A 27,229-nucleotide genomic window follows, 5' to 3' on the forward strand; every position below is an offset into this window, starting at 1 on the left:
AACAATTGCAAAAAGAGACTGAAAGGGCAGAAGCACAGCTTCGTCTGGCGGGGGAACAACTGACTCTGACCAAACTGCAGCAAACCAAGGCCACACTTGAGATCCGCCTCCTAAAGGCTACGCTCAGACAAGCTGCTCTCTCCACATCAGATGAGGAAGTCTGAGATTATTGTGGAGTTTTTGACATTAAGTCTTTTTTTTTATTTACATCTATATTTGAAACTTATTATAAATATCCTCAATGTACAGTGTTTGTGGTGTAGGTCTCAGATGAGCGGACTGCTGGAAGAGGATGGGGTGGGCTTTTTCTTGTTTTATTATTTATTATTATTATTAATTTAATATTTATTAAATTTTCTTAGTTTTCATTTTAAAAAAAATAAAGTTATATTGACCCCACGCTGGCTATTCTACTTGTCACTCTTTACATATCTATAGTTCTACATTGTGATTTCCTATCCTGTTTGAGCACTGGTAATCCAGATTTAGTGATCCTGAAAAGTTTCTATCCGGATCAGTTTGATCCAATTCGATGTTGCTCTGAAAAACTGGCTCAAAAAGTAAGCTGGATTACCTGATCACGGATCGCAAAAACAGAACTACTAAATCTGGATCAATTTGATCCGGATTAAACCTTTTGAAAAACCGGGCCCAGCAGCTGACCGTTACAGATACAGCATGCAGCACCGAGGACCGTCTATCTCTACAGCTTCAGACAGGGTTTTATGACAACCTTTGTAAATGTTTGCAATTAGGAATCCTTCTGCAGAAGACATGTCAGTGTTTGACGTAAACTGTTATTTTATGAAACATTTAATGTTGAGTGTTTATATGCATATTTTTATATATAATAAATGAATACACATTTAAATACATATGTTTGTGTGTTTTTGTTTCTCTGCTGAAGCACTGCAGTAAAAATTATCTTAGGGTCTCCTTTTGACCAGCAGCAACTCTGGTTAGTGGGTTCCCACTTAGGAAGAGGTCAAATTTCATTTTTACTGTTGATCATCAGTTGGCACCATTAAATCCTTTACATTGCCCCGTGCAAAAGCGTGTCTGACTTTTATATGGAGTTCTGTGGAGTAAAACTGCAATTTATAGAGTGCATGCATAAGTACACTTACTATGTTCTGACAGCTGAGGTGCCTATTTTGTATTTTCTCCTACACATCAATATATGTGTAAAAGTCTCTCTTACAACCTCACACACTCACTAAACACCAAATAAAAGCAAGAAATCAAGCTTTTTTGAACTGTAACTGATGATCACCAGTAAAAATCACAAATCTTACCTCTTCCCAACAGGAAAAACCACCAACAATCAAGAATGCATGATTATACGCTGTCATGACGTTGCATTTAAAAATAATGGAAATCATTTGGGCAAAAACAGCCATGAACACAATGAAAGGGTGATAAATTTGCTCAGAGTGTATTGTTGAGTTTTTAAAAAATTCTAAAAGTATTTTCCCAAAATATGTGTCAACAAGATTTGTCTCCAAAAATCATCCCATTTGCTGAACCACAGAGAAAGTTGTTGGTAAATTAAGCCTCAAAATCAGCCCAGAGTGGACCAAAACTTCACCAACAGCACAGAAGGGTTAAACACCCCCAAATCCTTGATGGCATGGTTCTAAGAGGCAGTGCTCACTTCTGGACAGAGGGGCAAGTGTAGCAAGTAGCAAGTGGAGATGTTTTGAACCTTCAGCTGACAGCCAGTGTAAGTGGAGAGGTAAGAGAGGTGTGACGTGGGCTCTCTTGGGATCATTGAAGACCAGATGAGCTGCAACATTTTGTTTGGCCAGGATTGATTAGATGAGCATGTCATCGGTGTAAACCAGAGATGCCCAAACTAGGGCCGTGGGCCAAAGCGGATCCACAGTAACCTTTGATTTGGCCCTTCATCCCATCTGAGAAGAGAGGGAGAATGATGGGGAGTTTTGGGGGAAAGTCTTTAACAGAGATTGTCATTTCTAATACAACATAACTTTATTTTTTAACTGTTGAGATACAAAAATAAACAAACTGAAATTAAACGTTTCAATGAAATGTTGTGAATGAATCAAATAAAATAATAGTCACTTGAAGGAGAGCAGACATTACAGAAGACATCAGCAAGCGAAGGCAAAGTGTATTTTAGTGTTATAAATGGGATTGTTCATGTTTTATTGTAAGACTTTCATTCATTATAAAATGTATAATTATTAATACAATTAAAGAATTTGAAATGTTGTAAATTACAGTATTCAGTGAATCATGTAAATTATATAATGAATAATAATAATAAATTAGGAAATTACATTGACAATTTTACAGTTTGGTAGATTTACCTCCAGCCCACCACCCTCAGACGAGTTTAGTTTTTGGCCTTTCATAAGAAAAAGTTTCCCTGAAGCACCTCTGAAATAAACTTTAACTAAAAGTTTTAGATTCTGAGCAGGACAGCACACTGGTTCTCCCGCAGCATGTTTGTTCATCATTTCTATCTTAATGTGTTGATCATTTTCTGTTGTGTTTCTGTATTGTGTGAAGGTCAACCAGTCCACAGTTTATGCTGCTATAATCTTTATTCAGTTTTATTCATAAACTATGTACAATATATACACTGTGCTCACGTCGGCTCCAGGTCTCTTGGGTGAAGGTCTCTCAGTGACGTGGTCTCTTCTGGTCTCCGTGCGTCTCTGGTGGAGATGGGGAGCGGGAACGTTTCCCTCTGGCGTCCTGGACTGAAGATGCTGCACCAGCTGAGGAAGAGGAGGACAGCGGCTTGGTCTGGCAGGAGAAGGACGGCCTCTTTTTCTTCTCAGCAGCATAGGCCTCACTGAACAGATCGAGCGCAAACACACACAAGCAGACATAATGTGAGATTTTCACAAACACTAAAACATGCTGCAATGCCAAGTACAGTTTACTCACGCGTCTATGATGGGAATGACGTATTTGCCGCTGCCGTCCATCATGACTCCCTTTCGGTTTGGGTCGTCCACCTCCAACAGGAAGCTGCGGGGAATCCCTGTGCTCCTCCGGATGCGCTTGTGCGGAGCAGAGCTGCTGCCCTGTGAATTCATGAGTGACAGTCAAACGACAGAGCAAACAACCTGACTGATGGAGACAAGAGCTCAAGTTCACAGCAACCATAAGCTTAGAAAACCCAGTTACCCCTTTAGAGGGGCAGTGCCTAATGTGGTGTCCTGGGATCCCACAGTGAAAGCAGACATAGTTGGGTGGAAGAAGCCCAAGCAGTGTCATGGCCTCACTGATAAACATCAGAACCATGAGAATCAGCTCTAACATTTCTCACAAACCAAACCTGTCAGTGTCTGAACGCTCACCTGCTGGAGTAGTAGCACAGACTGGACTGGTACATCACCGCTTTTAGCTTGTCCTCCTCTGATGCCTTTGCCTCAGCCAGATTCTCAGTCTGTTTCACAGGCATTTGCACATTAGAATTTAATTTCACTGATTTGCTCTAAATAAACACCCTCAAATCTCCCTAAGAAGCTGTGTGTTTGTGTGTGTGTGTGTGTGTGTGTGTGTGTTTGTGTGTATTGTTGTTTGCTAAACACTGTGTATTGATATTCTGCACTACATGTCATTATGACGCCTCAAATGCAAACACTGCAGTTCAATACAGAGCAGCACAGTGGGGTGAATTAATCATTTGTTCAATACCTTCAACAGCTGCTCCAGTGAGAGGAGTGAAGAATCACCTGTTTGAGAAGATTTAGCTGATGGTCCAGCTTGATGTCTGCAAAACAAAACAAAGGAGCTTGTGTGACTAAAACACCACAGACAGACTCAAACTCTTGATATAACATCTATCAGTGGACGATTGCGCTCATTTCACATGACTTACCCAACAAATCTTCTGTTGGAGGACTTCAGTCCAGCCGCAGGTACCCGTCTGATGATGACCGATGTGTTTTTGGGGATGAGAGCATCATCATCTGTGTATTCTGACAGCAAAATAAAGTTTGAATATAGTATTAATCATTTACCATGGTATACTTTGAGTGCCATTAGCATTTTAAAACACTCAAAACATCACTATATGTCACCATCAGAGTCATGATAACACATGTCAGCTTCTACAAGTCTGTCTGATAACACATCTAATGTTAGTGTAATATAGTTTAAGTGGCTTTTCCTCATCTCACCTTCATCAGTTTGGGCTTTGCTGATCTTCAGCTGGCAGAACTTCAGCCTCTCGCGCCTCATGATCTGCCGCTTCAGCTCTCCCACAGTGATGTTGAGGCCCTCAAACTGGAGCGAGTCGTAGGTGAGTCGACTCTGAAACCTGTAATGAACACAAGACATACTGAACACAAAACACAGTGTGATAACAAGGGTCAAACCTGAATGATGGGAGAAGCAGACGATCAATCGATGTATCCAACAATCAATAATATCAATAATCTGGGAATCAGTTGCCACGAAGGACGCCGAGATCAGATGCCAATGACAGAGTGGAGTTCAAAACAACACAAAAAGAACCGTTGCCATGGATGCTGACGATCACGTGACGAGGCGCTGAAAAACTTCCGCGTTATTTTCTCATTAATAATAGTGAAATCATTACTATGATAATAATAAAATAAACAGCAGAACAGTTGTACATCTCTGAATAATACACAGTGGCGTTTCCTTACACGAATAATTCAGGACTCTGTATAAAGTCGGGCGAGTCACTGAATCAGGGATTCGTGGCTGAATGAATCACTTAAAGCTTCACTCGATTAAAGAGGTCTCTTGCTGCCACCTATTGGCGATTTGTTTTTCCGTTTTAAAGTAATTTAACACTTTTTAAAAACACCTTTAAATGTATTTTCTACAAATGTTCATCTCTGTATGTTAAAATGATTTAAAACTCTCTAATCTCATCATTTCCTGATGCGTTTATAATGTAAATCCCTTCATGTTTGCCTTTGATCTTCATTATGTGTTAAAATCAATAAAATATCATCATTTATTTGTTTGCCCTTGATCTTCATTATGTGTTACAGTTTTTTTCCAATTGTTTTGCCACAAATTTCAGAACCCTGATGTCAATTAAAAAAACTCTAGACACAAAATCCTAAACAGTCACTACTTTTAACACTCTCCAGTGTTCTGCATACAGCATTCATTTCCTTAAAGAAGTCTTGCATTTGCAGGATCATTGATTCACATAATCCTTTTATAATACAAATACTACAGGAACACTACTTTAGATCACCAGCAGCACACAAGATGTACATCGCTTCAATAAACAATCATTAACAATCATTAAATATTGTTGTTTAAAATATATGATACAGGTTTCATTATGGTCTATAAGTGTAAAGGGAAACAGTGCAGACAGTGGATATACTGAACTAGTTTTATTCATTCCATCATAATGTAGGTTTACTGTTTTTTTTTCTCACTTCACGTCCCCATATAGAAAGCTGATAAATGACATGATATATGGTCCCATCTGCAAATTACATTATTATAAAATGTCATAATAGTCAATAATTTGTCAAAATAGTGAAAAAATCATTGTTTATATTTTTTTCAACCATATCATATATATATATATATATATATATATATATATATATATATATATATATATATATATATATATATATATATATATATATATATATTTTTTTTTTTTTGTAGGGGTAAAATATATAACATAATGGATCATATATATACGTAACATATATCTACATATTTGTAATTCTAATATTTTAACAAATGGCAATATTTTGACATGTATAACATATTTTATATATGTAAAATTCATATGAACTATTATGTCACATATGTAATTTGCATATATGTCTATATATCAGATTTCTATTTTGGGATTTTGTGTTACCATCAGTCTGGTCTTGTGGATTTGGTCACGGGTTCTCCTCTACATTTCAGTGGTGTTTTCATTACTCAGAAATCTTGGAAAGAACCTTCTGTCAATGTAAATCCAGGCCTGACATTGGTCTGCTGTGACTGGGCTTTCTTACAGTGATGTCAAATATATAAACATTGTCTGTAAAAGTGGTACACAGAACAAAGAAACCATAAATATGGACTAAGGATGAATAAAGAGGACATCTATAGATAATGTAGTTCAGTTGGGTCATCTTCTGTGGTAACTGATGTCATTTGATCTATCCTGATTATTTCATCATCTAAACATGTAATATTGTACAAAAGTTTTCATACATCCAGAGTAATGCAACAGTTAATTATTATTTTGAGTGCTTGTATCAGTTGATAATAACAACATGTTAATTAAATGAATACATGGTTATTTCAATTGTAATGTTTGAGTTGCATTTTGAAATGGGATCAATTTGAAGTTTAATTGTGTTATATTGAAAAGGTGATCTTAGTTCAATGAATAAAGTATGTTTGACTTGTGTGTGTTGTATCCAAGCAGTTGAAAAAAAAGAGTTAAAATTTTTGCAAAAATGTACAATTTTGGCAAAGGTTGTGAATTTTGTGTCTAGACTTTTGAAAATTGATACCAAAGTTCGGAAATTTGTGGCAAAACAATTGTAAAAACCTGTAATAAAAAAAGAGAAAGGATAAATCTTATAGATGATGAGCACAAATCTGAAAGCATCTGTGGATCTGTCACAATCCACTCATTTATTATCATTACTGTGGGTTTCTTCATCACAAAAATAAGCCCATGTAAGAATTGAAATATTACAAATATTTTTGATGTCTTTGACAATTCAAAACATGAGCTGACAACAGAGACTGTTGTTCTGTCTTTTCATCTAGCAGCAATAATGACGACTGGAAAACTTTGTTTAGAACGAAAATGAACTGTTTACTGAAGTTTTTGTATACTGAAGCAGGAGCAAAACTCCGAACACACACACTCTCTCACACTGAGTCAGTTGCCAATGGTTACAGGCGCGCTTTCAGTAGCGCTAAGCATCATAGGAAAACTGTTCTTAAAGCAAAACAGCATATATAAATGCCAAGGTAAATAAATTCACTTTATGACAATTAAACGATAAATGGAGCATTAATTAATCACTCTTGCAGCTACATATCAATTTAAGTCATAACAACTGTTGACCACAACCCAGCAGGTGGGAATGCGGGAAAAACCAATTCCTGCTGCATTTGCATCTGAGTCTGCTGAAACTCGGCTTCAACCACCCCAACTCACACATATGGTCATTTCAATGTTTGAATGTTCCAGATTAACCTAAGTGACTTTATCTATCATGTTTGATATCATTTGAAATGTCTCAGTGTGATTGGTACAATGGTCTCATTCTCTCAGAAATAGACATAATCAAAACAATAAATATATAACTTCAGGCATCTTTTGAACCACTGTGAAGGGTGTGACTTTTCCACAGGCAGCACTAAATGCAAGTGCCTTTTGTTATGCACACACCCCTGTCCTTGAGGGAATTCTTGGATTACTTGAGGTATGGTTTGAGAAAGGCTCAGCGCAATTCTGCTTACCCCGATCAGCCCGTAACATGGAGCTTATGCTCCATGTTATGTATATTTTAAAGTCAGGAATGCATCTTTTAATCTTGGATTTATCTTTGGTAACTTGATGTATTTATTGATCTTTTATGAATTGACTGATTGAATTGGCATAATACACATTTACCTGACTAATAAATTGTTATGTTTTGAATTATTCAAACAGTCCTCGTGTTATTATCACTGATAAATGTTGTTGTCCATAGCACTACAAGCCACTGTACAGGTTAGTAACGGACTAAAACATGTTAGACGGAGCAGTGTGGCACGCTATACAATGTTGCTAGAGATCCGACTAACATATTGGCATTAATTCAAGTATACTTAGACTGTAAAAGGCCAACTATGAGTTTTCTATTTAGAACAACAAAATATTGTTGAAACTAATCTAAATGTGGGTATTTAGGCCTTCATCTACAAGCTTATAATCCTGTGCGATTATTATTAAAATACTTTGTCTTGATTAAGTAGATAACAGATCTATGGGGACCACATAAAAAATCTCCTAAATTGAGTAAGTATAGGGTTCTGCCACTTTAGGAGAGTGGTTAATCGCCTCTGTTTAATGACCAAGACTGACGAGCTTGTATTAAGAGATTGTATACCCGGCCGGTGCAAGAATCGAGATGCTATAGGAATCTGAGTAAATGAGAATAAGGTATAATAACAAATCAAAAGAATATTCAATCATAATCTAAAATAATGTGAAAGGAAACAAAATAATCTTATCAATGTTTTATAATTGGAGTCAGATAAAACGAGGATAAATATATTAATATTCTAAACCACCTCATACTAAAATTGGAGTCAGATATGAGTTAAGTTTAATATAAATCAACATTGTGCACTGGAAAGACCGAACATGCAGTGAACCTTCATCCACCATTGGATACCGTCATTGGACCAACTGGGTGGACCCTACACCCATATACAAATAAATAAAACACCACAAGCAGATTTAAAACGTCAGAATCTGCAGAACAAGGATCAGCACTGACCTTTCCAAGAAGAAGAGCGACTGCAGCAGGCTTGAACTGAAAGGCTGATTCATATTATTGAGTGTTTCTAATTCAAAAACTCTTTTGTTTAGGGTTAGTGATTCAGATCTCATTTAATGTTTACAGAATAATGAAAAATGATTTACAGACCTAATTTGCATCAATGAATTAAAACAAAACAAGAAGACTGCAATGAATAATCCCTGATATAAGGATCATTTCTAATCATTTATCAGATTTACCATTGTTTTAATTATTACGAAAAATCTGTGAAATGCAAATTTTACTCATGCAAAAAAAATATTACAGACAATGGATTATCAAGTTATGAATTCCAATAGTGAAGGTGGCGAGGCAGTGGCGCAGTTTCTGTGTGGAGTTTGCATTTTCCCCCTGCCTGCACGTAGGTTTCCTCCGGGTGCTCCGGTTTCCCCCACAGTCCAAAGACATGCGGTACAGGTGAATAGGGTGGACTAAATTGTCCGTAGTGTATGAGTGTGTGTGTGTGTGTGTGCGGATGTTTCCCAAAGATGTGTTGCGGCTGGAAGGGCATCCGCTGCGTAAAAACTTGCTGGATAATAGTGAACTATAATGCTATTGTAAGTGAATGATTAGCACAGTTTATTAAAGCATTAGTTTTTTTTTTTGTTTTGTTTTGTTAACAAGAACCAGCATGTACAGTTTTCTTATACAATACAATACAATCACTTTACATTTCCTAACAAGAATGAAATAAGTGAAAAAACAAAGAAGAGAAAAAAAAACAAAAAATAAATAAAATAACAGAGGAGAGGGTACATAATTATCAAATTACATACAAATATGTTTCGCACATTTTATAATATTAGTTATTTACAAGAGTTAGTAATGCACTTTTTTTTTTTTACAGGAAATGCATATATACAAACATTTTATGTAAAAATGTTAAAGGAGGAGCATATATTAATTGTTTTAATTGCTTTTCTATTTTGAGACTTGGAAATCACTTTTATATACATTTGAATCTCTTTTTCTAACACCATGAAGAGAGGTTTGCTTTTGGAAAACTTGGATTTATGTATGTGAAATTTACATAATAATAAAATAAAATTTATAATAAAACCAGCATCTTTTAAAGAGCGATCCTTAACCTAAAAACCCAAAATCACATGTTTATAAGATAAGGAAAAGGTTTTTAAGATATTATGAGCAATAAAAGCTTCAACATTGATCCAAAATAGTCGAGTATATTGGCAAGACCAAAATAAATGTGAAATAGTTTCATTAAAGCTTTCGCAAAAACAGCATTCTAACTCAATATCAATTTAAAATTTTTGTAGAAATAATTTTGTGGGATAAACTCTATGAAGTAATTTAAATGATATTTCTTTAGCTTTATTTGTGATAAAAAAATGTTGAGGTAATGACCAAACTTGAGTCCAGTTTGAATTATTAAAGATATTGTTCCAGTAAAAAATAACATACGGTATAGACATATTTTCTTTTAAGATTAAAGATCTAATTTTGTGATTATTAGGCTTAAATCCAGAGAAACAGATAAACCCAACCGAGGTTTGTTCAGGTTTAGGAGGACAAACAGTAAGTGCTGATGTACATACACTGCCTTTATACAGCATATGTATGCCAGTGGGTATTGCCCCGGTTAGAATAGTAAATTCCTGTAATGTAACAGGAATTTTGTATCTTGCCATAAATTCTGTAAATGTAAACAAATTTCCGGCATTATCAAATAATTGGTTAACTAATAATAGTCCATTGTTAAACCAATTGTTAAAGAATAGTGACTTATTTCTATACATGATATTGGCATTATTCCAAATATGAAAACTATGTGGGGAGAAGTTGTGTTTATAAATAAGCCTCCATGTTGTAAGCACTTGTTGATGAAATTTAGAGAGTTTGATTGGGAGTTTTTCAATTTTGTAATGGGCTATATGCACGCATTACTTCCGCGTTTTGTCTAAGGCCGCGGTCCAGCTTCCGGTCTGGGTGATTTTAAGCGGAGGTAAACAGTATTATGGCAGAGTCGTCAATATTTACTCGCTGTTTGCGAGTAAATTATGGTCAACGATGTGCAAATGCTTGTCCGGATGTGCTCTACAACACCGCAGAGCAAAGCTTGAGAAGGGTTTCAAGTTGTATGCATCTTCCTACCTGTGCAATTATGAAGGTAAGTTCAGCTAGCCTGAAGGCTAACTTTAGCGTTAATACTCTTACGATCCGTCCATCTGCAGCTTTATCACGTAAGTAAAAATAATCATATGTGTATGTAATTCTGTCTCAAAGTGTCAGGTAAAAACAGGGCAGGAATAAGATCTCAGTTAGAGCTCATTACTACCGATAGATCTATGAAGAAATCGGAGTCTCCTCACCAGCTGAGAGTAGGACAGCATACATGAGAAGTTCTGTCCCATTCATACTTTTACTGTTCTAAAGTGACCACCACTGTTCAGTTCGGATAATTACAGAAACACAGATGCTGTCTTAGCTTGTAAGCATGATTATTGAGCAAGATATATTAGGAATAAAATAATACAATGCCGTTCCATCCACAACAGACAAATAGCACTGTGTCAATGCTGAGATTTATTGCTGAAACATTGGAGATGACAGATGCAGTGTAACAGTGTAGATAGCATGCTTTCTATTTAGTCGATAACACTGTAATTAAATGGGAGGGTGACCCAAAACAATAAGGTGTCATTAGTTAATTTCACATCATCAATTTGTCTATTTCAATATTTATTAGTTTTTTACATTAATGAACAAATGCTTATTCATTGTGCTTGTTAACTCACAATGTAATAGCTAATGTTAACAAGCATGACTTTGGATTTTTATTCATTAGTAAATTAGTTTAACAATGTTAACTATTAAATATTAAATAGTTATTTTAATAGTGAGCAAATACATTAATTAATGAAACCTTATTTTAAAGTGTGACTAAAGGGAGCTACTTTTAAATAATTTAAATTAATTATTTACTGTGTAGTTTAATCTGATGATATTGCTGCAGATGCCTTTAAAAAGAAGATATTTTGAAGAAAGCTGAAAACCTGTAACCATTGACTTCCATAGTATGAAAAAGAACTACTATGAATATCAGTGGTTGCAAGTTTCCAGCTTTCTTCAAAGTATTTTTGTTTATGTTAAACATCAGAAAGAAACTCAAACAGGTTTGGAACAAGTGAAGGATGAGGAAATAGAATTTTCAGTTTTGAGTGAACTGCCTTTAATGACTCTCTTTAAAAACCTATTAATATTCTTGTTTCTGTTTTCTAGGTAACATTATGAGATTCAGAGCTAGAAAATTTTATGTGTTACTTCATCCTGGAGCGGACATCCGTCAGAAGATCCATGCCATCGTCTGCTAGTTTATAGCTCCTGCTCTTGTGTGGCTGAGAGTGGGATATGCAAACATTTGGTTGCTTTGCTTTTCCAGACAGCCCATTACTCTGAAATGTGTAATGTGTGTTGTCACATGAACAATTGTTTGGAATGGATCAATTATGTGTTAAGTTCCATGAAACAGATGGGTGATTTATTTATTTATTTAATACGTATCAGCCCAAATACCTCTTTATGCACAAGTTACAGAAGAAGCACCTGATTCAAGAAAACAACTGATTCAATGTCATTTTTTCTGTTCATCTGAATAAAATATTTTTTTCAAAATGACAATTTTTATTTCAAATTACATACAGTGAATTATATTTTATATGTACAGTGAATAAAATAAAGGTCTTTATTCTGAATTAAAAAATTGCACTTAGAAAGTAGCTTAAGAAATGTTTATGTATATTAATGTTCATTTTTTTTTACTTCAAAGACAATGAAAACAAACTATTATTTGCCATAAAAGCTCCTTTCTTTAAATGTCTGCATCCGGTTGGCACTCGAGCCTCGATCAGTTTTCTAGACTGAAATTGTCAGCTACACTCTTGTTTTTTTTCTGTTTCTGTAAAATTCTCACGTTTAATATCAACAACCCACCTCTTCTGCACGACTTTGTCTTTTGGAAACGTGTGGAAACTAAGGTAAGAGTTCAATTTTTGACGCTGTGCATTGCTGAACACAGCAGTGGTATCTACAAGTACTGTTCTCACGTCTTTGAAATGACACTTTTAAACGTTTAGATGTCATATTTATGTAGCTGACATAAACATATATAAGTGGGCTATAATGGCATAAAACATTAAGACAACTGTCCAAAACATTACTCGTTTTTATCAGTAGCGCTCCTGTTGTAGCACTGTACTGTACGATCGGCGGAAGTAGGCTCGGGGTCTTAAATTTTACCGGAAATGCGTCACGCGCCGCCGTGCATAGAGCCCATTACACATTAATAGAAATTCTAAACCACCCATATGAGAGAAAATGAAACGGGGGATAATATTCCAGATAGAAGAACTATTTATAAGAAATTGTCTTATCCAATTAATTTTAAAATTACCATTAAGTGAGTTAAAATCAATAAAATTTAAGCCGCCTTTGTCATAAGAATTCAGCATTACTGATTTTTTAATATAATGAATTTTGTTTTTCCAAAGAAATTTTGTCAACATTCCGTCAATTAGTTTGTTTGTGTGCTTATCAACTGAAATAGGCTGAGCTGTATATGACAATCTAGAAATACCTTCAGAACTCTGCCTTTGATTGATAGATCTCTTTGTAGCCAATGGTTCATCATCTTTTTCGTTTTTTCAATAATTGGTAGAAAATTGGAAATACATCTACTTTTATCATCCTTAATTATTTTAATTCCCAAATATGTCACACTCTCTCTCACAGGGATGTTACAAATTAGAGATTCTGAACAATTACCCACTGGTAATAATTCACATTTATTTATGTTAAGGCAGAGACCTGAGGCTTTAAAAGGGTTCAAGAATTTCTATTGCTGTAGCAATCTGTGAGGCATCCTTCAGAAACAAAACAGTATCATCCGCTAACTGGCTTATTACCACTTCAGTGTTTTCAATAGATATTCCTTTTAAGGAGCTTTCTCTAATATGTATATTTAGAAGTTCAGTGGCTATCAAAAACAGGTACGGGGAGATTGGGCATCCCTGCCTAACTCCTCGTCTCAAAGAAAATCTAGGAGAGGTGCCGCTGCTGAGTCTAATAGAACTATTGCAATTAGTGTAAAGCATTTTAATAGATCTACAGAAGAAATTTCCAAATCCTACCCTACTAAGAGTTTGTAACAAAAATTCATGTTCTAAAGAATTAAAAGCTTTATAGTAGTCAGGAAAAGGTATAAAGTTGTCATTAGAGAAGTAATGTGAATAATCTAGAATATCTAATACTAAACGTATGTTATTAAAAATGTGTCTTTTTTGCAAAAATCCAGATTGACATTCATCAATTAAATTGTTCAAAGTACATTTTACTCTTTTGGATAAAACTAATGCAATAATTTTATAATCATTGTTCAGCAAGGTAATTGGTTGCCAATTATCAATTAATAAGTGATCTTTATTTGGTTTTGGTATTAAAGTTATAAGTCCTTGACATAAGGTTGGAGGAAGGAAGAATCTATCTATGCTCTCATTAAAGACCTCAAGCAAAAAAGAAGTTAAAAGTTTCTCAAATGTTCTATAAAACTCAGCAGAGAGTCCGTCCGTTCCAGGAGACTTGTTGCTTTTCAGTGATTTAATGGCATCCGTAACTTCTTGTAAACTAAGAGGGGCTTCACATATATTGAACTCATCATCACTAATCTGTTTTATGTTATGTAGCGATTTAAAGAATTCTGTAGTAGATTGTTGACAAAATTTAGAAGAATACAAGTTACTGTAAAATTCAGAACAATAGTTTGCAACAATTTTTGCATTCTCCACAATATTACCATTAATCCTCAATTTCTCAATAAAATTATATTTAGCTTGTTGCCTCTCAAGTCTAAAGAAATACGCAGAGCTCATTTCACCCTCTTCAAGCCATTTCCTTCGAGATCTTATAAAAGCTCCTTCTGCCTTTTGTTTGTAAAATTCTTCTAATTTAATCTCTTGTTCAGTAAGTTCTGCTTTTCCAGATTCTGATAAGTCTTCTATTGTTTTGGATGATAAAGTGGATATTTTTAAAATAATACTATCTTCTTCAGCTCTTCTCTTTTTTGCCAATTCACTACAGTATTTCCTAAAAAAATTTCCCGCTTCAAATTTGAGAAGTTCCCAATTATTACAATATTTTTTTTCAACTTTCGCTTTATTCCAGTAAGTCAAAATAATTTTTTCTATTCCAGTAATAACTTCCTTATGTTTAAGAACTGAATTATTTAATTTCCAGTAACCAGATTTTTGAGTTAAATTACTAAAGTTTCTAAAGGGAATCATAATCGAAATAGCTGCATGATCTGAGAACGGAGATGGTATTATATCAGTAACAATGTTATCCAAGTCATTGGAAGTAAGCCAATAATCAATCCTAGATTGAGAAGAAAGATTTGTTACTCCAAGTAAAACATTCTTGTGTTGGATGAGATTTTCTCCATGGATCAAACAAGGAAAATTGTTCTATAAAAGCCATAATATAATCTGAATTAGGAATTCCAGTTTGATGAGGCCATCTATCTAAACTATTATCTAGGACAACATTGAAATCACCACCAAAGATTAGAGCAGAGTTAGGAAAGATGGTTAACATTTGAATCACCTGCTTGCTTAATCTATTGAAGAGAGCTTTATTTTCTTTTTGTAAGTTAAAACCATATACATTAACTATAATATAAGTTTCATTTAAAATCTCAGCGGCAAGTACAATGTAGTGCCCAGAAGCATCACAGTTACTGTAGATCTTAAGATTTTTTCTTTAAATCTGTCCTTTAAAATTCAAACGCCAGCAGATTTAGTAGTGCCATGGGAAAACCACAGATCTAGTCCCCACTGTGACCTCCAAAATTGTGCGTCTTCAGTAACAGAGTGGCATTCTTGTAGAAAACAAAAATCTGCATTAAAGCGCTTCAAGTATAAGAAAATAGCTTTCCTCTTAGTGATATTGCGTAACCCTCTACAGTTAAGAGAAACAATAGATAAAGACATAGAACAAGAGTGAATATGAAACAAATAAAAAAATAAAACAGACCCAGAAGATTCCTATATAAATTTATAGCAAATCTTAAGCAAACGCAGCAAAAATATCCCAGGATGAGAACAGCAATCCCTTTTTAACACGTATATTGGTTATACTGAAAATTTGTAAAAGAGAAAAAATTAACAGGAGTCTTAGTCTCTACCACTTCATTAGCCAACATAAGCAAAAATAATGTATTTTCTTTTTTTATCTAAAGAGAGAAAAAAAAATGTTTTGTTTCTTTTATAAAAGTATTACATTAATCAATATGACTGGAGTCTGAATCCCTTTCATGTTATCGTTTCAAGTAATGAAAAGAAAATGTCTCCCTTTAAAGTTAAAAGAAAAATAAGCAAATATCGCATCTTCTCTGAAAGTTCAAATCAACAAAACTGAATTTGAGTACCTGTTTCTTTTCAGTCTATAGACCAAAAATATGGAAGAAAAGTATCTTAAATTTAAATCCAGAGAGAGACGGGAAAGGCGTTACTGTTCCTTGTGTAAATTAAAAAACATTTAAACAGGTCTTATGTTCCAGTTTTTACAAAGATTAAAATGAGAGTACTTTTGTACTGAAAGGGGGTATTAGCATGCTTCTTTTTTCAGTTGCAGTTGCCACTTTTTCCTTTGTAATTTAGGATGAGGGCGAGATCTCAACGCCATCCACAAAGGCACGGCCACCGACAAAGAAAGCCTTTTTGTTTTCCTTACGAGCTTTTTCGACAGCAGGCCATAATTTCAGTCTTCGTTCTCTGTCAGCAGGAGACAGGTCCTCGGAGATCCTTAGCTTATTATCCTTTAGAAAGTCTGCATCTTTGGCGGCGCGCCAGACAGCATCCCTAAAAAAGCGTGAAGTAAATTGAAATATAATACCTCGAGGAGTGCTGCTTCCAGGTTTGTTACGGCCAAGACGGTGTGCGACGTCTACGACATCAGACAGCTTCTCTTTAAATTGCGGCAGGAGACGCTGACATACTTTAATGACCTCGAGACGAACATCTTCTCCGCTTCTTTCTTGAATCCCTTGAATCCTCAGATTCCACCTTCGGGAATAGCCTTCTAGCAACGTTAGACGTCTTTCTTGCTCTTCGATACACCTTTCAGCTTTTTTTAAGCCAACTTTCATGGCATTTACGTCCTTACTGATGAACTCGATTGTTTCCTTTAATTCCGCAATCTGCTTTGTATTGACGCCGACTTCGGATTTTATTTCATTTACTATCTGAGAATTTTTTTCCACCAGCTTCTCAAGTGTGTCTGACCTATTTTGCACGAGACGTGAAAGGTCCAAAATCTGGGAAAGGATGATCGTTGTATCTTTTCCCACACATCTGCGTTGTTTAGGGGCTGGTGATTCACAAGGAGTTTCTGGAAGAGATGGAAGTTCGACCTCCGCTACCAGCATAAGTTCCTCAGAGTTAATATTCTGCTAAAGGTAGTCATGTAAATTGTCTGTAATCAATGCGTTAGAAGGGATTTTATCCAACTTTTCGGCCCTCGGCGAACTGCTATTTTGATTAGCCAAGTTAGCATGTTCTGTCTTTTCGGTCTTTCCAGCCTTTTTTCCTGCACTTTTTCTTTTCTCTGACCCTCCCATTGTCGTCTGTAACGGATCGCTATAATATCAGTTCAAGTTAACTTTTAATATACACTTTGCGAAACGTTAAACAGTTCAGTTTAAGTAGTTAGGATTGCGGAGCTCAACGAAACGCGTGCGATCAAGGAGCCATCTTGAAAGCGTCCGGTCTATTAAAGCATTAGTTCACTTCTCTAAAAGTGAGTTTTCCTCCACTAGAGGTCGCTGTGATGATCAGATTCTCCACAGCTCTGATTCTCTCAGCTCTCGCCGGGTTCAGTGGCGCGTGCCTGTAATCCAACCCAGCAAACATTTGGACGTCCGATTACCGCTGAAAAGACGTCGCTCCGTCACGTGTCGTCCTGGTTGAAAAGTAGTGCCAAAATGAAAATCCAACCGACGTCTTTTACGTCGTCTGGCCGTGAATCGCACGTCTTTTCTACACGGTCCCTGCACGTCGAAATATGTCATGTTCTGGACGTTTTCTGGTTGCTTTTAAAACATGTTATTTCTTTATAATAAGTGTTTTAATAGCCTAATTATACATATAAAATAATCAAACTTATTATTTAAAGCTGTGAAATGCAATCAGGTCCAATTTCAGTCCAGTTATACCTAAACGTCTTTATAGCATTGTAATCACGTGTAAACCATAAGTAATACATTATTTAAGGTTGCAATAGTGTTACGATTAAGCAAATTATTTATTGTGCATATAGTAACAGATGTACATCACTGTTAAACAGACACATCTAATAAGAATAAATAAAACAACAACACAGAAATATGGACAACACAAGTGAAATGTTATTTTAGAGTCTTTATTTCTAATATTCTCCAGCTCTTCCTGGAAGGTGCTTGCTGTGTTCCTCCATTGCTGCATCTTTTTCTGTGTCTGTAGCATCTGGACTCACTTCACAGCATCTGAGGAAGGAGAACATGATTTTGTATCATCTTAAAACTAAAAACTTACAACATATCAAGAATTGCTGTCATGTTCCATGAATGAACAGCAATGTGCAGAGCAGTAACTAATGTCAATACATACATATTCCCTACTACTCATCATTTTACAACTGCCCATATCCACACATCCACAGTTTTGTGACAAGCAAAGACTGTCATTCATGGCTTACACTAAAATTATCATTTAATATTTTCAGTCTGCTTGACAGCCTGAGTCTGTACAAACATTTTAAAATATCTGAACATTAAAACAGGCACGTCTATAAGGAGACGTACAATGATGAATGACAGATGAAATCTATAGTTTTAATAATATAAAATGCTGGGTTAATTGTTGGGGTAGTAAAATATATTTTCCTAAAATATTGTGCAGAAATAAACACAAACAATGCAAGATAAATATGTACCCGTTTATCACTCTTTTAATCAGGCTCGGACAGAACATCCACCAACTCCGGACAGTTGCTGAACCTAAATGTGACACCAAAATCACAGTCAGAGCGATCCAGACAGACAGAGACACACATTCTGTCACATTTAAAACTTACACAGATCCAGTTCTTCTCTTTAGCTTTGATGAACACTTCACAGGATCTCGCTCTCAGAATCCAGTCTCTTAACAGAACATGTAGACCTGCTGGAGTCCACAATGACAATTACTGTAACAGAGCAGCAGCTGACATCAGGCTCATGATGACGTTAACTTTTTAGTTGCAATTATTTACTAAAGCGTTTATCAGAATATGCAATAAGATCACAATACTCACCATAGGTATAAAACTAGCTCTAGGTTTGCAAATGTGAACTCATACACATTATACACCTAAATAAACTTTTAAGCATTCAACAAGTTTCTCACCTACTCTGGAGTGTCCTCAGGGAGTGTGATGACAGAGGATCATTTGCACTGGAGACAATTCTACAGACAAACAAAACAACAGTGAGAAAGGTAATAATTCAATTATTTAATGAACAGAAAATAAATAAATGCAAAGCCTTATATGATTCTTACAGTCGGCCTGGAGAAAGAGTCTTGAATTCTGTCTGACAGATGACTGATTGTTATTGACCCTGCAAGACAAATTTGAACCTTAATGCAGTTTAATTAATTTACAGTACAAAAACTATTTTACAGGAGCAGTTAAAAGAAAAGTGGTTAGACTTTACCTGTTAAACCTCCACATGAGCTAATAACACCTACATGCATATATTTACCATTTTATGTTAGTGTAAAATATTAAGTAAATAACTTTTTCATATACATGCTCATAAGTTTTGCTGTTATTGTTAATGACAGCCTATTAATGTAGGCTAAAATAAATCATTAATACTGGTATTGTAGTAAATGCTGGAGACATATCTACAATAGCATGATACTGTACAGCTTTTTGTTAGGTTTTCTAACAAATTCGTGCATTATTATCATTATTAAAATGTTTTATTTCTACACTATTCCACTCCAAACTCACCTGAAATGGTCATTTTCAGCTCTGACTGAACACACAGCAGGTGGATGATGGGCAGAGATGCTGGAAAACATGTTGACCAGCTGTCTTTGAGGACCAGTGTAGGAAGACCCTGATAAACTGCACCAGATTGCTGTAATAACATGACATATTGCTCAAACCTGACTTACTTTTAGCATAACGGCTCATTTTAGCCTACTCAAAGCAACGCCACATCGCTACTGACAATGTGCATCATTTATTTCAGTTTCTTCGAGTAAAACTCAATAATGTTATTAAACGAATACAAACTGTACTTACACGGTGGGAGATTTGTGATAATTGTCCAACTTTTCGCCGCGTCCTCATGTTATCGTGGTGCTGAACAAAACCGGAAGAAAATGAGATTTGAAAACAGCGATGTTTGTCATATCGCGAGATTTGTTAGCGTTAGGTGCAAAAAATAAATAAAATTGCATTATGGTTTTAGAAACAGTGACGTTACTATCCTTTCACCGCACAGGACACTTTATGAATGTAATTGGTCAGTTGACAAGATGTAAATAAAAGTGATTTCTGTATTTCATAAAGATAAATCTGTTTTTAATGAGTTTAGATGCCTGAAATCTGTCCACGAACCCACTTGGGACACACATATATTAAGTGTATACCCAGATGTAAGTGCAATACTTTTTAATATTTCATAATTTCAGCAAGGGTATATGATGGACTATAAATGCACGTGTAAAGGACGTCATTTTTGGACTTAATCAGGACATGGTATATATTAAACTACATGTACATTAAATCGTAAATACACGCAACCCCAAATATAAATAGACATGTTTAAATGTATACAAGCATATATTAATGCATTTTAGCACATGTTGTGCATTTGTGCCGTGCGTTCGCGACGAATTTTGGCTGTGGAAAGCACGTCGCTTTCAGACCATCAGTACACAGTTGATGCCGTCGCGGAGCGACATCTTTTGGCCGGGGAGAGCACATCGTCGTCCGACCAATGTTTGCTGGGAAGCTACTGGGAGGCTGAGGCTGCGGATCGCTTGAGCTCAGGGCTTCTGAAGGTGGCGAGGCAGTGGCGCAGTTTCTGTGTGGAGTTTGCATTTTCCCCCTGCCTTCACGTGGGTTTCCTCCGGGTGCTCCGGTTTCCCCCACAGTCCAAAGACATGCGGTACAGGTGAATTGGGTAGACTAAATTGTCCGTAGTGTATGAGTGTGTGTGTGTGTGTGGATGTTTCCCAAAGATGTGTTGCGGCTGGAAGGGCATCCGCTGCGTAAAAACTTGCTGGATAATAGTGAACTATAATGCTATTGTAAGTGAATGATTAGCACAGTTTATTAAAGCATTAGTTCACTTCTATAAAAGTGAGTTTTCCTCCACTAGAGGTCGCTGTGATGATCAGATTCTCCACAGCTCTGATTCTCTCAGCTCTCGCCGGGTTCAGTGGCGCGCGCCTGTAATCCAAGCTACTGGGAGGCTGAGGCTGCGGATCGCTTGAGCTCAGGGTTTCTGGACTGCAGTGGACTATGTCGATCGGGTATCCGCACTAAGTTCGGTATCGATATGGTGCTCCTGGGTGAGCTTGGGACCGCCAGGTCGTTTAAGGAGGAGTGAACCGGCCCAGGTTGGAAACGGAGCAGGTCAAAGCTCCCGTGCCGATCAGTAGTGGGATCGTGCCTGTGAATAGACACTTCAGTTCAACCTGAGCGACACAGAGAGACGCAGACTTTTACCTAAATTTTTTTTTTAAACTTTGATTTGTCTTTCTAACTGTAAAACTGAAGAAATAAAGATTTAGAGATGTATGATGACTATATGCATTATTAATAGTAAGTAATAATTAAAAGTTTACTAGCAGACTTCAGAAAGTTTATTTGTAAACAAAAATACAAAAATCATCTCAATTTCATGTCTATATTTTAAAAATATGCCTTAGACAGAAATATATTGAATTTAATTGAAAATATATCAAATTAAAAAATATATATAGAGAATAATTTTACTTTAAACATAAATGGCACATTATAATTTTTGGCCCCATCAGAAACAAAAGTAACACACGGGTAGGTCACAACCAGATTTACTGGCTTTATCATGTTTGTTTTAATTATATCTGACTATGACATTGTTAATTTTTTTTTAATACCACCTGATATTGACGGTTAAAAAGCTTCCAGTACAAAATGGCATTTTTATTGATAAATTAGTTATAGAGTATTATGCCAAATGCAGTTTTAATCTAGAAAGTTTTGTTTAATAAAATAGAGGAGGGGGATATATTTAAGAAATTAATAACACTTCAAAATAGTAAAGCAACAGGGTTAGATAATATTCCAGTGCAGTTCCCTCAAAGACTCCCTAAATGCGTCACTCCGATGGTTACACATATTATCAATTTTTCTATTTGTCAAGGTAAAGTTGAAAAAAGCAAGAGTTATTCCTCTTTTTAAGAAAGGTAGTAGGTTTGAGGTTAATAATTCTAGGCTGGTATCAATTTTGAGTGCTTTGTCAAAAGGGAGGGAAAAAGTTATTTATTAGCACATTGAAAAATATTGTTTAAAATGTGACGTATTGTAGAGTTTCAATCGGGTTTTAGGAAAATCATTCCACTGATTCAACAGTTTCTTTTATTTAACAAATTATATAAAGAGCGATATGGATAAAGGAAGTTAAGTGGGATGGTTTTCTTAGACCTGTAAAAAGCTTTCAATACAGTCGATCACAGGATATTCAAATAGGGATGTCAAATAGTAGATTTAAATGGTGTGTTTTTAGATTATTCGACCGTTTCTTATGGGGTTTCACAAGGCAGTGTTTTAGTTCCTTTGCTTTTTTAATATACATCAATGATTTGAAAATGGCCTGTTCAAAAAAGCTTTTGTTAAATGCGGATGATGCAGCAATAATTGTGTCTCATGAGAGGAAGGAATTTATTGAAAATGAAAAAAGTAAACAAACTGAGGAAGTCTCTTAATGGTTTAACCTTATTAAATTGTCCTTACACTTGTGTAAACCAGAATTTATTTTATATGGTTCAGCTGCGAAACTGAGAAAATGTGTCAGATCAGAGGTAAAAGTAGAGCATCAAATTAATGGACACAAACATGAAGGGAAATATTTAGGTTGCATTTCAGACAGTAATTTGACAGGTGAGAAGATGGCTGTTATAGTCCATTCAAAAGTTCTAAAATTAAGTTTTTAGCAAGACAGACAGAGCTCTTAGATTTTCAAACTTTACAAATATTGGCCAGTGCATTAGTGCAGTCATACTTTGACTATGCTGCAGTCTTTTGGTACAGCAGTAGTTCCACAAAAATTTTAAAAATAAATTGCAGACGGCCCAAAATAAGTTGCAGAATTGTTATCAAAGTACTTCTACTGACACATTTAAATAATGAATATTATAGTCAAACTAATTTATTAAAAGTTGGAAAAAGGGTCACTTTTCTGAAATTGGTGATGGTGTTTAAGATTTTAAAGAAAATGGTCCCAAAATATTTACTTATTAAGTTTTAGTTAGTGAGGTACACTGTCATTCTACAAGAGCGAGTAGCAGGGGTATTTGTCCTTGTAGAATTAATAGTGAAACAGGTAGAAAGTCTTTTCTGTGTACTGTTGCTTGGAATATACTGCCGAGGATTTTTAAAGAGATTCAATTTGAGAGTTTTTAGAGAGGAAATTAAAAAATGGCTGTTTTACGGTTGAAGTTGAGGATTTTTGTTGTGCTGAGTTTCTGAGCTGATGATGTTTGCACTTTATGATTTGCTCGTTCATTTTTTAAGAATATCGATGACCACGATGGAAATCAGCCTATGGCTTTATTGTGTATTTTATCCTCGACAGTTTTTAAGATATGAATGTCAAACTGGACTTGTTTGTATATTTTTGTTAAAATTGTTAAATAAAATCAATCAATCAATTTATTCATTCATTTTCATTTAGCTTAGTCCCTTTATTAATCTGGGGTCGCCACAGCGGAATGAACTGCCAACTTATCCAGCATATTTTTTACACAGCGGATACCCTTCCAGCTGCAACCCAGTACTGGGAAATATCCATACACCCTCATTCACACACACACACACACACACACACACACACACACACACACACTATGGCTAATTTAGTTTATTCATTCACCTACAGCATAGCACATGGGTTTGGAGCACCCAGAGGAAACCCACATGAACACGGAGAGAACAAGCAAACTCCACACAGAAATGCCATCTGACCCAGTCGGGACTCCCACCAGCAGCCTTCCTACAGTGAGGCCATGTGTATATATATATATATATATATAAAGATACATTATTTTTTCCCTTAATAGCTACATTTTAAAGAAATCTATTTGCTTAAGTCAGCTGAACAGTAAACAACAACAGCAATAGAAACCACCAAAGGACACCATATGAACACAGCCAAAATGACTTATTAGAGCATGCACATCTTTGTCATTCCAATGGATTTTTAAAAATATGTACATGCCGCCTTTTCTTTCATGTTTCTTGAACTTTTCCCCTTTATGAGGAAAACTATTGAATACTATAAAAGTTGTTCAGCGTTTTATTTTTTTCAGATTAACATTTAATAAACTTTAACTAAAAGTTTTAGATTCTGAGCAGGACAGCACACTGGTTCTCCCGCAGCATGTTTGTTCATCATTTCTATCTTAATGTGTTGATCATTTTCTTTTGTGTTTCTGTATTGTGTGAAGGTCAACCAGTCCACAGTTTATGCTGCTATAATCTTTATTCAGTTTTATTCATAAACTATGTACAATATATACACTGTGCTCACGTCAGCTCCAGGTCTCTTGGGTGAAGGTCTCTCAGTGACGTGGTCTCTTCTGGTCTCCGTGCGTCTCTGGTGGAGATGGGGATCGGGAACGTTTCCCTCTGGCGTCCTGGACTGAAGATGCTGCACCAGCTGAGGAAGAGGAGGGCAGCGGCTTGGTCTGGCAGAAGGACGGCCTCTTTTTCTTCTCAGCAGCATAGGCCTCACTGAACAGATCGAGCGCAAACACACACAAGCAGACATAATGTGAGATTTTCACAAACAATAGAACATGCTGCAATGCCAAGTACAGTTTACTCACGCGTCTATGATGGGAATGACGTATTTGCCGCTGCCATCCATCATGACCCCCTTTTGGTTTGGGTCGTCCACCTCCAACAGGAAGCTGCGGGGAATCCCTGTGCTCCTCCGGATGTGCTTATGCGGAGCAGAGCTGCTGCCCTGTGAATTCATGAGTGACAGTCAAACGACAGAGCAAACAATCTGACTGATGGAGACAAGAGCTCAAGTTCACAGCAACCATAAGCTTAGAAAACCCAGTTACCCCTTTAGAGGGGCAGTGCCTAATGTGGTGTCCTGGGATCCCACAGTGAAAGCAGACATAGTTGGGTGGAAGAAGCCCAAGCAGTGTCATGGCCTCACTGATGAACATCAGAACCATGAGAATCAGCTCTAACATTTCTCACAAACCAAACCTGTCAGTGTCTGAACGCTCACCTGCTGGAGTAGTAGCAGAGACTGGACTGGTACATCACCGCTTTTAGCTTGTCCTCCTCTGATGCCTTTGCCTCAGCCAGATTCTCAGTCTGTTTCACAGGCATTTGCACATTAGAATTTTATTTTACTGGTCTGCCTAATAAGCTGTGTGTGTGTGTGTGTGTGTGTGTGTGTGTGTGTGTGTGTGTGTGTGTGTGTGTGTTTTACACAGTGTACTGATATTCTGCACTACATGTCATTATGACGCCTCAAATGCAAACACTGCAGTTCAATACAGAGCAGCACAGTGGGGTGAATTAATCATTTGTTCAATACCTTCAACAGCTGCTCCAGTGAGAGGAGTGAAGAATCACCTGTTTGAGAAGATTTAGCTGATGGTCCAGCTTGATGTCTGCAAAACAAAACAAAGGAGCTTCTGTGACTAAAACACCACAGACAGACTCAAACTCTTGATATAACATCTATCAGAGGATGATTGCACTCATTTCACATGACTTACCCAACAAATCTTCTGTTGGAGGACTTTAGTCCAGCCGCAGGGACCCGTCTGATGATGACCGATGTGTTTTTGGGGATGAGAGCATCATCATCTGTGTATTCTGACAGCAAAATAAAGTTTATATATTAATAATCATTTACCATAGTATACTTTGAGTGCCATTAGCATTTTAAAACACTCAAAACATCTTGATATGTCACCATCAGAGTCATGATAACACATGTCAGCTTCTACAAGTCTGTCTGATAACACATCTAATGTTAGTGTAGTATAGTTTAAGTGGCTTTTCCTCATCTCACCTTCATCAGTTTGGGCTTTGCTGATCTTCAGCTGGCAGAACTTCAGCCTCTCGCGCCTCATGATCTGCCGCTTCAGCTCTCCCACAGTGATGTTGAGGCCCTCAAACTGGAGCGAGTCGTAGGTGAGTCGACTCTGAAACCTGTAATGAACACAAGACATACTGAATACAAACCACAGTGTGATAACAAGGGTCAAACCTGAATGATGGGAGAAGCAGACGATCAATCGATGTATCCAACAATCAATAATCTGGGAATCAGTAGCCACGAAGGACGCCGAGATCAGGTGCCAATGAGCGAAGTTCAAAACAACACAAAAAGAACCGTTGCCATGGATGTTGACGATCACGTGACGAGGCGCTAAAAACTTCCGCGTTATTTTCTCATTAATAATAGTGAAATCATTACTATGATAATAATAAAATAAACAGCAGAACAGTTGGCCATCTCTGAATAATACACAGTGGCGTTTCCTTACACGAATGATTCAGGACTCTGTATAGAGTCGGGCGAGTCACTGAATCAGTGATTCGTGGCTGAATGAATCACTTAAAGCTTCACTCGATTAAAGAGGTCTCTTGCTGCCACCTATTGGCGATTTGTTTTTCCGTTTTAAAGTAATTTAACACTTTTTAAAAACACCTTTAAATGTATTTTCTACAAATGGTTATCTCTGTATGTTAAAATGAATTAAAACTCTCTAAGCTCATCATTTATTTGTTTGCCCTTGATCTTCATTATTACAGTTTTTTTTTCCAATTGTTTTGCCACAAATTTCAGAACCCTGATGTCAATTAAAAAAACTCTAGACACAAAATCCTAAACAGTCACTACTTTTAACACTCTCCAGTGTTCTGCATACAGCATTCATTTCCTTAAAGAAGTCTTGCATTTGCAGGATCATTGATTCACATAATCCTTTTATAATACAAATACTACAGGAACACTACTTTAGATCACCAGCAGCACACAAGATGTACATCGCTTCAATAAACAATCATTAACGATCATTAAATATTGTTGTTTAAAATATATGATACAGGTTTCATTATGGCCTATAAGTGTAAAGGGAAACAGTGCAGACAGTGGATATACTGAACTAGTTTTATTCATTCCATCATAATGTAGGTTTACTGTATTTTTTTTTCTCACTTCACGTCCCCATATAGAAAGCTGATAAATGACATGATATATGGTCCCATCTGCAAATTACATTATTATAAAATGTCATAATAGTCAATAATTTGTCAAAATAGTGAAAAAAAAATCATTGTTTATATATTTTTTTTTCAACCATATCATATATATATATATATTTGTAGGGGTAAAATATATAACATAATGGATC

At 36.1% G+C, this 27,229-nt stretch overlaps 2 protein-coding genes and 1 long non-coding RNA gene across 6 annotated transcripts; 1 reads left to right on the forward strand and 2 right to left on the reverse strand.

Annotated features, from left to right (window-relative positions):
• Positions 1-2,551: 2,551 nt before the first annotated feature.
• Positions 2,552-4,466, reverse strand: LOC110439266 (E3 ubiquitin-protein ligase RBBP6-like). 2 transcript variants are annotated; one of them, XM_073916489.1, is made up of 7 exons: positions 4,161-4,466; positions 3,860-3,959; positions 3,676-3,751; positions 3,336-3,424; positions 3,163-3,259; positions 2,920-3,059; positions 2,552-2,824 (listed from the first exon to the last, which is right to left on the reverse strand). In XM_073916489.1, the coding sequence occupies exons 1-7, from the start codon at positions 4,318-4,320 to the stop codon at positions 2,650-2,652; spliced, it is 837 nt and encodes a 278-aa protein (XP_073772590.1). In that variant the 5' UTR covers positions 4,321-4,466; the 3' UTR covers positions 2,552-2,649. The 2 variants fall into 2 exon arrangements, with proteins under 2 accessions (XP_073772590.1, XP_073772591.1); XM_073916490.1 differs by lacking the exon at positions 3,163-3,259.
• A 6,008-nt stretch (positions 4,467-10,474) lies between these two features.
• On the forward strand, positions 10,475-12,166 carry LOC110439279 (uncharacterized). Its single transcript, XR_002458020.3, has 2 exons — positions 10,475-10,659; positions 11,772-12,166. It is a non-coding gene; the product is annotated as an uncharacterized lncRNA (long non-coding RNA).
• A 12,138-nt stretch (positions 12,167-24,304) lies between these two features.
• On the reverse strand, positions 24,305-26,622 carry LOC110438899 (E3 ubiquitin-protein ligase RBBP6). 3 transcript variants are annotated; one of them, XM_073916528.1, is made up of 7 exons: positions 25,882-26,405; positions 25,583-25,682; positions 25,399-25,474; positions 25,084-25,172; positions 24,911-25,007; positions 24,668-24,807; positions 24,306-24,572 (listed from the first exon to the last, which is right to left on the reverse strand). In XM_073916528.1, the coding sequence occupies exons 1-7, from the start codon at positions 26,039-26,041 to the stop codon at positions 24,401-24,403; spliced, it is 834 nt and encodes a 277-aa protein (XP_073772629.1). In that variant the 5' UTR covers positions 26,042-26,405; the 3' UTR covers positions 24,306-24,400. The 3 variants fall into 3 exon arrangements, with proteins under 3 accessions (XP_073772630.1, XP_073772629.1, XP_068074749.2); XM_073916529.1 differs by lacking the exon at positions 24,911-25,007 and having other exon boundaries at positions 24,305-24,572; positions 25,882-26,622; XM_068218648.2 differs by lacking the exons at positions 24,306-24,572; positions 24,911-25,007 and having other exon boundaries at positions 24,659-24,807; positions 25,882-26,419.
• Between the last annotated feature and the right edge of the window lie 607 nt (positions 26,623-27,229).

The sequence above is a fragment of the Danio rerio genome, chromosome 11 (assembly GCF_049306965.1).
Source record: "Danio rerio strain Tuebingen ecotype United States chromosome 11, GRCz12tu, whole genome shotgun sequence".
NCBI lineage: Eukaryota > Metazoa > Chordata > Actinopteri > Cypriniformes > Danionidae > Danio > Danio rerio.

What these genes read in the sequence shown, in the direction of transcription:
- LOC110439266 (XM_073916489.1), bottom strand. Translation starts at nt 4,320, where the DNA reads ATGTCTTGTGTTCATTACAGGTTTCAGAGTCGACTCACCTACGACTCG. An exon ending in CAAAGCCCAAACTGATGAAG is followed by an intron (nt 3,960 to 4,160) that starts GTGAGATGAGGA and finishes TTTTGCTGTCAG; the next exon opens with AATACACAGATGATGATGCT. An exon ending in GGCACTGCCCCTCTAAAGGG is followed by an intron (nt 3,060 to 3,162) that starts GTAACTGGGTTT and finishes ATGAATTCACAG; the next exon opens with GGCAGCAGCTCTGCTCCGCA.
- LOC110438899 (XM_073916528.1), bottom strand. Translation starts at nt 26,041, where the DNA reads ATGTCTTGTGTTCATTACAGGTTTCAGAGTCGACTCACCTACGACTCG. An exon ending in CAAAGCCCAAACTGATGAAG is followed by an intron (nt 25,683 to 25,881) that starts GTGAGATGAGGA and finishes TTTTGCTGTCAG; the next exon opens with AATACACAGATGATGATGCT. An exon ending in CTCTGCTACTACTCCAGCAG is followed by an intron (nt 25,008 to 25,083) that starts GTGAGCGTTCAG and finishes GATGTTCATCAG; the next exon opens with TGAGGCCATGACACTGCTTG.